The following is a 12,500-nucleotide window of genomic DNA, read 5'->3' as shown; positions in this document are numbered from 1 at the left end:
CTGTATGTGTGTGAGAAAGAAAGAGAAGAGTGGCGCCCACTTTCAAAGCCCCTTTTGCAGGGTGGGATGGAACGCATTGTGGCTTTACCAGTCGGTTTTGGCGGGAGTTGAGAATTGGTGTGGGAACAGAATTTGGGGTTAACCAAACCACAGCACCTCCTGATAGCCATAGAATACTCGATATGCTCAGGGAATAAAAGATGCACTTGATCATATATCAGTTGCTAGAATAAAGGAATCATATTTTGGTGTTTATAAAAATCAACTTAAGTGCCATTTTTCAACTTTAATAAAAAAAAGGGTCAGATGGAAATTTGGGGGGAAAAAACAAAGAGAAAAACCTGCATTTTGATTGATAACATGCTTGCATATTGATTAATGAAGGTGCAACACTGAAATCAGTGCGCACAGTATGTCAACATATTACATCTTTTTTGAAAAGTACGGCTAATTGGTTTAAAGTAATCATAAAGTTACCCAATACAATTTATTGCAGCATGAGTGAGTAAAGTGAACTGAGCATGAACCTTACATATGAAAAGCTCTACAAGATGCCTGTCAGCACCGGGCTTTGCTGACCACAGTTTCCAGTACACAGGAGCCAGCTGCGCCTTTCAGCTCTTCAAAGTCTAATCCTGGAGCCCGTGTTGTCCCAACTTTCCCACAGCAGCTTTCAATGGGGCCCAATAGAAGTGTGCCGCACTCCCCACCGCATTAGTAATGGTCTCTCAATGAAGCTACCAGTTCCCCTGGGGATATGTTGAGGAATGATTAACAGAATAATTCATCCTAAAGGGACACACTTAAATGCCATGACATACTACTTCAGCAAAAATGTAAAGTGACATATCATATGGCAGAAAACCTATGTAAATAAATAAATCAAGCTGCATAGCCAGCATTAATACTCACAATGTAAAATGACATTGTAACATAAAATACAGGTGAAACTCGAAAAATTAGAATATCGTGCAAAAGTTCACTAATTTCAGTAATTGAACTTAAAAGGTGAAACTAATATATTATATAGACTCATTACAAGCAAAGTAAGATATTTCAAGCCTTTATTTGATATAATTTTGATGATTATGGCTTACAGCTTATGAAAACCCCAAATTCAGAATCTCAGAAAATTAGAATATTACATGAAATCAATAAAAAAAAGGATTTTAAATACAGAAATGTCGGCCCGCTGAAAAAGTATAATCATGCATATGTACTCAGTACTTGGTTTGGGCCCCTTTTGCATTAATTACTGCCTCAATGCGGCGTGGCATGGATGCTATCAGCCTGTGGCACTGCTGAGGTGTTATGGAAGACCAAGATGCTTCAATAGCGGCCTTCAGCTCTTCTGCATTGTTTGGTCTCATGTCTCTCATCTTTCTCTTGGCAATGCCCCATAGATTCTCTATGGGGTTCAGGTCAGGCGAGTTTGCTGGCCAATCAAGCACAGTAATACCATGGTCATTGAACCAGGTTTTGGTACTTTTGGCAGTGTGGGCAGGTGCCAAGTCCTGCTGGAAAATGAAGTCAGCATCTCCATAAAGCTTGTCTGCTGAAGGAAGCATGAAGTGCTCTAAAATGTCCCGGTAGACGGCTGCGTTGACTCTGGACTTAATAAAGCACAGTGGACCAACACCAGCCGATGACATGGCTCCCCAAACCAACACAGACTGTGGAAACTTCACACTGGACTTCAAGCATCTTGGATTGTGTGCCTCTCCATTCTTCCTCCAGACTCTGGGACCTTGGTTTCCAAATGAGATGCAAAATTTGCTCTCATCAGAAAAGAGGACTTTGGACCACTGAGCAACAGACCAGTTCTTTTTTCTTTAGCCCAGTTAAGACGTTTGACATTTGAAGCCCATGTCCAGGACCCGTCTGTGTGTGGTGGCTCTTGATGCAGTAACTCCAGCCTCAGTCCACTCCTTGTGAAGCTCCCCACACATTTGAATGGCCTTTTCCTGACAATCCTCTCCAGGCTACGGTCATCCCTGCTGCTTGTGCACCTTTTTCTTCCACACTTTTCCCTTCCACTTAACTTTCTATTAATGTGCTTTGATACAGCACTTTGAGAACATCCAACTTCTTTTGCAATTACCTTTTGAGGCTTTCCCTCCTTGTGGAGGGTGTCAATAATGGTTTTCTGCACAACTGTCAGGTCAGCAGTCTTCCCCATGATTGTGAATTCAACTGAACCAGACTGAGAGACCATTTAAAGGCTCAGGAACCCTTTGCAGGTGTTTAGCTGATTAGAGTGTGACACTTTGAGCCTACAATACTGAACCTTTTCACAATATTCTAATTTTCTGAGATTCTGAATTTGGGGTTTTCATAAGCTGTAAGCCATAATCATCAAAATTATATCAAATAAAGGCTTGAAATATCTTACTTTGCTTGTAATGAGTCTATATAATATATTAGTTTCACCTTTTAAGTTGAATTACTGAAATTAATGAACTTTTGCACGATATTCTAATTTTTCGAGTTTCACCTGTACAAAAAAGAAAGAAAAAATGCATACAAATCATTTGATATTTTATACAATAAATTAATACTGATTATGAATATGTGTTAATTAAAGGCTGAGGGTTTGGTCATTGTTAATCTGTAAAATAATGATTTTGGTAAATTTTCAGAAATGTTTTTGCAAAGAGTTTGAGTGGGAAATGTGTAAAAGTTCTTGCAGTCTCAGCTCATCGCATGATAATATGTGACAGAAAGCATGTGGTTAATAACTATTATATAATAGACAGCCAGCATTTACAAATCAAAATAAATACAACACAAATACATAAATAAATTGATTGTGTGAGTAAATTAATGTTTTAATTAATTACTAAGCAGTTGGTTATTGTTAGCCTGTAACATAATGGGGTACATGTTCTTTCAATCTCATCACATGATAACATAAGGCGGAATATATGCAACAGAAAGCATGTGGTAATTATGATCATGGGCTATTCTAAATATGAATAGTCAGCAATAATAACACACAATATGTAAATTGACATTACAACATATACACAATCTAAAAATACTAAAACAAATAAAAACAAAGAATATTGACTATGATTATGAATATTATTTAATGGCTAAGCGTTTGGTCATTCTTAAAATAGTGTCAAATTAATGTTGAACATCTTTTCTGAAAGAGATTTTAAATGCTTAAAAAGTTCTTATAATCTCTATTCACCCGCTGCTTGATGACATTTTGCATGGAAAATAATTTTGAACAAATGTGGAAGACTTCCATTGTAAGTGCTTTATCGTGGATTATATATACACACTAGCGGTCAAAAGTTTGGGGTCACTTGACTTGACTGAAAAGTTTCTCATGTTCTTAAAAATCTTTTGATCTGAAGGGGTGTGCTTTTTGAAATTAGTTTTGTAGACAAAATATAATTGTGCCACCATATTCATTTATTTCATTATAAAACAAAAATTGTATTTAAAAAAAAAGTTTTTGAAATGGACAGAATAATTAAGAAAAGCAGCCACTAAGTGCCCAACATAGATGGGAACTCCTTCTTTACTGTTTAAAAAGCATCCCAGGGTGATACTTCAAGAAGTTGCTTGAGTGTGACTACTTTAAAGATGCTAAAATATAACACAGTTTTGATTTATTTTGTCACAACATAATTCCCATATTTCCATTTCTATTGTTCCATAGTTGTGATGACTTTACTATTAATCTAATATGTGAAAAAATTAAATAAAATAAAAAATAAAGAACGAGTAAGAGACCCTAAACTTTTGAACGGTAGTGTGTGTGTGTGTATATATATATATTATTTATTTGTGTTTTTTTCAGTCACTACTTTCCCGCCGGAACAGTCAGGCTCGCTGTCAAAGGCTCGTGCACGTCCGCAATTTCACGCTTCCCATTTACAGCGTGCGAACGCGCACACTTTCCACCTGTTTGCGCGCACCTCTATTGTTTTCCTGCTAAATCAATCCAGGGATCAGGCTAATTCAAACTTCCACCATTGAAGCCACAGCCGCTACCCGATTGGCCCAAAAGTGTGGGAAACAGTCTAGAAGACACGCGGGTAGTGATGTGTCGTTCATGAACGATTCGTTCATTTTGAACAAATCTTTAATATGACTCGGGACTACCGAGTTGTCTCAGAGAGTGATTCGTTCATTTTGTGTTGACCGCGCATGCGCGCAACATCGCATAAGGTACATGAAGTCATAAATGATTAGTTCATCTTTCGCGAGTCTTCGGGTTCGGCCGGGTCCGAGACTTTCGTTCTTCCTGTCAGTCCCATAGAGACTATGCTGTCAGTACCGGAAAGAGAAATGATTAGTTCATCTCTTCGGTTTCGAGTCGTTCGTTCTTCAAGTCAGACTCACAAACCCATAGCACTATGCATTTTGCATATTGTGATTTAAGTTATATGGTTACTCTGTGGCTTTATAGTGTCCTTTTCATTCTTATTTATTTTTTATTTATTTTTATTTAATTCCTTTTTGGATAGTTATCCAATTTTTTTTAAAGCATTGTTGGCAAAAAATAAACAAACAATAAACATCCAGTCAATATAGTGTGTACAGTGTTGTAATAAGCTATGTTACAAAGGTGTAGGTTTCATAGGTTTATTAAATAACTGCATATTTAAGTTATATACTGTGACTTTTCACAAAACAACTCGTAGACTTTTTAGGTGATTTTTTTTATGGGCTAAAAAACATAGTGAATGGAAAAATGCATGAATACTACATTCTACATTACTACATTCAATGTTATAGAAAAGAATCTTCATGACAAATTCACAAATACATATGAAAAAAGATACAATTTGAGACCAGAAACGTAACATGTAACTGTAAAAGTAAAAATCAAATAAAAAAACTAACTACAACATGTTTGTAAGAATGATGTGAATTATGAACTAGGTTAAGTATTTAATAGGGCTGTCACGTGACAAAAGAACGAAGGACTCAGACTCGAAAGATGAACTAATCAATTCTGACTCTGCATAGTGCTATGGGTTTGTGAGTCTGACTTGAAGAACGAACGACTCGAACCGAAGAGACGAACTAATCATTTCTCTTTCCGGTACTGACAGCATAGTCTCTATGGGACTGACAGGAAGAACGAAAGACTCGGACCCGGCCGAACCCAAACCCGAAGACTCGAGAGTCGAGACTTGAACTAATCATTTATCTTTCCGGATCCGGACCGGTATGCTGCATGTGCATGCAGTCAGTGAGTGCATTGGCTGCTGTGTCACACCACACGGCCCACACACAGACACTGACGAGTCGACATCGACAACTAAGTATTTTTAATGTTTTGAAGTTCGAACCCGATGACACAAGAGGCGGAGAAAAAGGAGGTGAGGTGAACTAACTGCAATAGCTTAAACTTAAGACCCAATTAATAAATTAACATTTCGGTTTCTTATAAATTGGCTTTGGCTGCATTACCCTATAGTTTATTTGTATTTATTTATTTATTTATTTCAAATTGAATCAACATTTTCGTAAGTAGACTACTTGATGTTTTGGGCTATTTAACATGACATTTAATTATATTCTGCTGAAATGAACGAAATGACTCGAAAAAAGATTCGTTCATTTTGCTGAACGAGACTCAAAGATCCGAGTCAGTAAAATGATCCGAACTTCCCACCACTACACGCGGGACACCCGCGCAAACCGCGTGTATATAACTGGACACATTTTGACAAAGGAAGCACACGCCCAAAGTGACAGCAGACAACAAAAGGAATGGCTCCTGTTCACAAAGTGACTCAGAATGGAAAGGATAAAACCAATGTAAGTATTTACCTCATTAAAAAAATAACTTTCAATCCGAAATAATGATTTCTTTGAGAGTTTTTACCAACTTCTAACCAAAATCTCAAACTTTGTTTTCCAGCTGAGGAAGCCAGTGGTGGAGAAGATACGCAGAAATCGTATCAACAAATGCATCGAACAGCTTAAAGTTCTGCTCAAAGCTGAGGTAAAAGCCAAGCAGCCCTGCTGAAAACTGGAGAAGGCTGATGTTCTGGAGATGGCAGTCATTTACCTGCAGTGCCACTCTCGGCCACTGGTGTCGCCAAACTCAAGCACACCGGCTGCACAGTGCAATGAAGAAGGGTTCTCCAGGTGTCCTATAGAGGAGACAGCACGATTTCTCTTGTTTAACAAACTGCCAAAGACCACCTAACGTGTTTTAATAAAGAACTTTGACAAAACACAGCAACCCAAAGGTGGCACAAAATATGATTGTGTGTCTGCGCCCAAAGACATCTGCCAGATTTCTTCAAAATGCTCAGGAGACCAGATGCTTTGGAGACCGTGGTGAACTTCATAGCTTCTTTATGAAGATACATCAAGCAGAAAAAAAGAGAATTGTGACTTTTCTCTATCCGAGTAGAACATATTGTTTTGTAAAAGTTTATATAATTGTAGACAGCAGCTGTCATGACGCACAGAATGCACCAGACTACCCCATGCCTACATTTGAGAGCACATATCTATTCCTTAACTTCACCTGTGGGAAGATTCAATATTATTAACATTTTGTAAAAAAAAATGTCCCACCTCTGTATGTTTCTGTTGAAATTTATCTTTGCAAGATTTGTAACCTTTTACAGGTGTAAGATCTATCAGATTGGTAGAATGTGTAAAGCTGACTCATGTTGAGTTAGAAAGATAAACTGATGAATGAGAACAGTGGTTCTCTGTTCACTTTATTAACCCTTATGCATTGGTCATTAAATCACATTCCAGTTTTTCCCAGAAACAGTGATAATAATGTGTCATTTTTAAAATAGTTATGAAAGAAATTTAACAACTCGAATTTAAAATATTGTAAAAGCTCTAAAAGTTGTGCATTTTGTGCACCTCTTTTTTTATTATTTACCTTTATGACCCTGAAAATGTACTTTGGACTTTTATGAATATTTTCTCAAATATTGAGCCAATCCTCATAAATGTTATACCGTTTGAAAGTCCCTTTTCAAAAAATAAAAACCAGATGAAATTACAAGTATAAACACTAGATGGCTGCAGAGAGCTACTTATTCATCCCAGATTGAAGAGGAGATGATTTCTAGATTTGCCACAAGTTCTGCATTTTAGATATATTTCTAAACATTATCAAAGACTGCTTTTGTCAAAGTTTAGCATTTTGTTTGAGGTTAGTTTTTGTCAGTTTTTGCAATAAACTAATTTATCTCTGGTTGTAACAAGATAGTCTGACCAGTTCAGTTTTGTGTGTGTGTATGTTTGTATGTGTGTTGCACTCTTGATGTTTGGTAATCACACGCCTCCATTTCTGTGTCTGTTTTTTCTGCATTGTGGCTGTTTATTAGATTTTATATAATAAATAATCTGTGATATTTAGTGTTTCCCATTCATTTCCTATGATGGTCCATTTTGACTGGGAACAGTACAGGTGTAACTTTTTTTCTCTACCACTTAGTTTGTATTCAGATATCAAATTGACAAAAAGTCACCAAATCTCGTACCCGTCAGATAAAGTAAACCAGTTTTATTGAAGAAACAAATTCGATTTTGGTCAAAAATGACCAAACAGTGCACGAGGGTTAAGTTAAATAAGAGGCTCAAATTAGAAATAAGTTTTATTATAATAAAATTATAAAAAAAAGCCAGATGTTTAATACAGGAGACCTTAAAAATGATTTAAACACAAAATGCTCTAAAATGTAAAAAACAATTTGAGCTGTTTGAGGTTTGCAAGTCTTACTGAAATTGACAGTAAATAGATACTACAGCTCAAATTATGCACCCAATTGGACAATCTAGCGTGGACATAATTCATATAGTTATCATCATTAATAAAAAATGTAAAGTAAGGAATGCTTGTAGTAAATAGCACTGCTAATTTAGTACTGAGAACCAAACAGGTTATAAAAAGAAACATTTTCAAGACAATTTCAATAACATTCCAATGCAAACTTTCCCCTTATGAGACACCACAATTCAGAGCCTGGAAATGGCATGCTCCAATCTCTACTGCAAAGAGAATTATTCAGCTTGGATTTTCTCATGCTTGAGGAAGGATATTATAAAGAGTAGAAAGAGGAACTGCTCACGTGAGAGTGAGGAGAGACGGTGTTCTCAGGCCGTTACATAGACGCTCTTGATTTTATTGTGTGTCGAGAAGTGTGCCTCTGTGACCATAAAGCATCCGTCTGAAGTGTGCCACACTCCCCTGTTGAGGCCGCTTTGATGTGTCATATACAGTAAGACCACACAAAACGTGTTACTGTGTGAGTCAGGAACCAGAGGTGGCCAAACCCAAATAAAACAGCATTACAACATAAAGACAGATGAACAAGCAACGTCTATACTTAGAGAGCTTTTACTTGTGTAGCAACTGCATGATGACGTTAAAGAAATGATTTGATGTGCCATAACACCTCTGGCAATTCACTTAAGTCTTCAGTAATCAGTACAGTATTTCAGTAGGCACTGTGTGCCAGAAAACTCTGGGGTGTCAAGAAGTGTGTCTGGTCCAGAAGCTCTAATAACTCTGATTAGGTTTGAGCAATGAGAAGTGTGTCCTGCAAGATCATAGGGTACTTTCCCACTCCTGTCACTTTGTGAATTGAAGCACTTCATTTGTGCTTTGAGAGGCCAAATAGTAAGAAGCTATAATTGCTATTCAAGGGTGAGCATTTTGATAAATCCGCATTTCAAGCAGTTCCTAATTTCGTAATTAAATTTCATTTTAGTAACTTAAAGTCAACATGTATTCAAAATTTACCCCTATTTACTCACTTAATGCCACATTCTTGCTTTTATTGTGAGCTTTACTTTTTGGCTGACCTCACCAAGTCCTTTTATTTTTCAACCCCCTCCCCTCCAATCACGTTTCAGCCAATATGGAGCATTTGTCACCTTCACAACCAAATCTTTTCAGCCTGAACTCATAACATTTACTTGAGTATTGCAAAGTTTTTGCAAAACTGAAATTACATGCTTCATTACACATTTGGCTGCGGTTTCCAAGTGAATTGTCCAGCAGGGGGTGCGAAAACGGAGCTAAATGAGGTTGTAACCAGATGAGGTTTTAATGAGTAAAATGTGCCTCCCTAACCTAAAACTTTACCCTAAACCTAAGCAACAGTGTCCAGAAAGATAAAAGAGTATAACAAAACAGACACTTACGTACCAACATCTTAACCGAACCAAGAGGGTTTTAAAATGCAAATTTATGCATTTTCTGAAGCAAACATTGTATGTTGCTTCATACTGCTTATTCACTTTCGTGTGTCTTTGGCTGGACTCGAGCTACAGTCGTGGAGCCAAAACATTTATCGTCTATCAGGTGAGATACTAAGCTAATAAAACTGGAATAAGTGTGTAAATGTAGGTGGGTTTGTAATAAAAGTGTTAATTTATCGTTTTTCAAATCATGCATTAAAGTAAAAGTGTTTTGATATCCTAACATAGAGGGGGGGTGGGGGGGTGTGTGAGTGATAAGAGTCAAAAATAAGTGTTTATAAAGTCACAATCAGCAAAACGCATAGTTGTTGTAATGCTCATTTCAACAGGAAACTGCAGCAAAACGTAGAAAGCAGCACATAAAAGTCAGTTTTATGTTTTAGAATTTAAAGAAACGTTCATTCATCCAGATTGCATTTTTTAATTGATGTCAGTTTACTTGGAATTCTACAAATGAGATCCTGTAATCTTAATGAAATATACTGAGTGTTTGTTAAACTCTTCACTCAAGCCTCTGATGATCTACAGTTAGTTCTGTGAGTTGTGAACATGCAGAGGTCTTAAATCCGAGGACTTTAAAATAACAGGCCAGCAAAACAATGCTGCAATAAAAACAGGCTAGAAAATTCAAAGCGTCGGCAGTATAGCGTTAAGGCTAGTCGTGGACCAATCAGGAAATTTCAGGCCGATACCACGTTTCTAGAAAAACTAGGCTGCACAAGTACAGTCCCGCGCGTGCTGTGCCGATGATGAAATCTGACATGGAAAATATTCTTAAAATGTTAATTATCAATGTCACAAATGAAACAGTTTTCCACAACATCTCTTTAATGAGGCACACTCTACATTGTTAGATTGCACTCTCTGCAGTTTAGATTGCATGAGGATATTTAGACCAGGCAAGGATGAATTAATACCTTGACAGCTTGGCTGCCATTGCCTCGGTTTTGTATCTTAAACTATTGTTAATTACAATCATATCTGAACCTTTAAGATCAAATCACACGACCAGTGAACCAAATCTGTCTTACAATCATTCATTTTATTCACCAAACGGAAGGCGCATCCTCATGCTTGCCTTCACAATTAAATGCAAATGATATTAAAATGCTACAGATTTAATTAGGACGGCACATGTCATTCTAATCATTTCAATCAAAAACTCAAACAGCAGATCTGTGTAAATGTAACGGCTCACATGTAACTTATATAAAGATTGATTTATTACATGTAGGTGAATTCTGAAGGCATATCCTATGTACACTTAAATGTGTGAATGTCATCGCATTAGATAACAAAATATCAAACCAAGTGTCATCTGCGCTCATATGCTGCCCGATCATTCCTCAGAACTAACGAGCCATTTTTTTATACGACTTTTAACTTGTCAAGTTGATTTTTAATCAGTTGGCTTGAAATGTGTAAAAAACAAAATCCACTGGTTTGAACATTTTGTTATAAAAAGCCAAGGATCTCATGCATTAAGTGTTCAGATACTCTTTTGGGAAACTGTCAAACGCACTGTGAAATAATAACAAATTAAATACCAAAAAAAGAAAAGATATTGTCAGATATTTTAACTCCTAATTCCTCTGGTGTAGGGTCCAGCAATTTCTCAAGATCAAAAGGTAATGGAAATCTGCAAAGATTCTTGAATACATTCAGACCTTCGAGAGCCGTTTCCGCCAGTTTCCTTGCCCATATGAGGTATCTCATGTTTTTATGTTCAAGGCAGCACCTGCAGGCGGCAGTTTTCTGTTCTGGAACAGTCTAACAGCCCTTGTGAGCCTTATTCAAGTCACTTGGGCAAGATGGGACATTAGAGGACAAGTCTTGATGGAGGGATCTGGCATAAGGAAAGCTTCTGTGTCAGAGATATTGCCAAGATTGGCACAATCTCTTAACCCATGTAGGCATATTTCCATTCTGTAAGCGGCACATATGTCTGCTTGACGACTTGTGGAGATGTCCATCGGAGGACGTAGTGTTGACCACCGGGCTTGTCGTTGGTGCCTGAAATTATATTTTTTTAAATTAATTCACCAGTCGTAACATGTTTGAGTTGTTCATAAAAAATCTTTTGGGTTCAATAATGTCGATTATGGCGGGAAAAGATTTTGACTGAAAATTCAGAGCAAAAATCATACAGGAAGTACTAGGGCAACATTTCAGAGGGTTAAAAAGCATAAATGTGCTCTCATATTTTTGTAAATGCATATACATGAATAATTAAGAAATAAGTTATTTAACACTAACCCTGTAGTTGTCAAAAATACTTTTTAAACAGGGTGTTTTGAATATATATATATATATTTCAAAACACCCTGTTTAAAAGGGTGAATTCCATTCATCTAGTCTACTTGGTCAAGGATTTTTCTGTCACCTGATGCTCTGGCGCCACCGAATGGTTGCTGGGCCACAATGGATCCCGTCGACTTGTCGTTGATATAATAATTTCCAGCAGCGTTTCTCAAGGCCTTCCCTGCTTCATCAATAACAGCCCTGAAACAAGAAACAACCACATGAACTCTTAACAAGACTTTCTAAAGATCTCAAAATTGAGCACTTAGAAATTCTTAGTTCAACGTTTAAAAAGCTGGGAATGTGCTGATGATTTCTTTTAATGGAAACTCATTTTGCATACCAACATCAGGGACAACAGCTGATAATGGACACAATATAAAGGTGCTACACTCACTTATCTTGAGCAAAGATGGCTCCTGTTAGAGCGTATGGAGACGTGTTGTCTATTAAGTGCAGGACCTCTTTGTAGTTGTTTTCGGAGTAAGCGTAAACGCCAGGGCGGGTCCAAAGATCTCCTACAAAAGCAAAAAAAATGCCATTTACAGATTTTGACTTTCACTTTTGCAATGTTTTTGGTCTAAATAATAAGAAAATGGATACAGAAATATGAAAACAGGTGATTTAAATCTATTTAAAAATTCTACAAAAAATAATTAACAATAAATAATAAAATATAGATTATTTTTAATTTTCTTTTAAAACTGTGCAACAAGGTGTTCACAGTTAAGCACTTCAATGGAAGTCTTCCACATTATTTCAAAGAAAATGTCCATGCAACAGATGCTGTTGATACAGATTGTATTTAACCCCGAATACTCCTTTAAGCAAACGGATTATATAATCGCTCTAAATATCTAGATCACTCATCCGGGTAGCCGAGGGTGGTTTGTTAAGATAAATATTAAATGAGGTTAAATGGAAGAGATTGGTTTATCCAAACAAACTAAAAGTCCACCCATTCATTGCTCTGAAATGTGTATGTGTGT

The 12,500-nt window shown here is 36.9% G+C and overlaps 2 protein-coding genes across 2 annotated transcripts in view; one reads left to right on the top strand and one right to left on the bottom strand.

Moving 5' to 3' along the window:
* The first annotated feature begins 5,730 nt into the window (after positions 1-5,730).
* Positions 5,731-6,310, top strand: her2 (hairy-related 2). The gene is given in 2 exon segments (XM_052110921.1): positions 5,731-5,787; positions 5,891-6,310. Coding segments are annotated over 2 exon segments (339 nt in total). The 5' UTR covers positions 5,731-5,739; the 3' UTR covers positions 6,182-6,310.
* A 3,923-nt stretch (positions 6,311-10,233) lies between these two features.
* LOC127632930 (delta-1-pyrroline-5-carboxylate dehydrogenase, mitochondrial-like) overlaps positions 10,234-12,500 on the bottom strand; it is a 35,884-nt gene continuing 33,617 nt past the window's right edge. The window contains 4 exon segments of the mRNA XM_052111775.1: positions 10,234-11,223; positions 11,594-11,712; positions 11,909-12,008; positions 12,011-12,029. Coding sequence (XP_051967735.1) covers positions 11,111-11,223; positions 11,594-11,712; positions 11,909-12,008; positions 12,011-12,029 — 351 coding nt within the window. The 3' untranslated portion in view covers positions 10,234-11,110.

This window comes from Xyrauchen texanus, chromosome 39 (genome assembly GCF_025860055.1).
Source record: "Xyrauchen texanus isolate HMW12.3.18 chromosome 39, RBS_HiC_50CHRs, whole genome shotgun sequence".
NCBI classification, from domain to species: domain Eukaryota; kingdom Metazoa; phylum Chordata; class Actinopteri; order Cypriniformes; family Catostomidae; genus Xyrauchen; species Xyrauchen texanus.
This window is presented reverse-complemented; position numbering and strand designations above follow the sequence as displayed.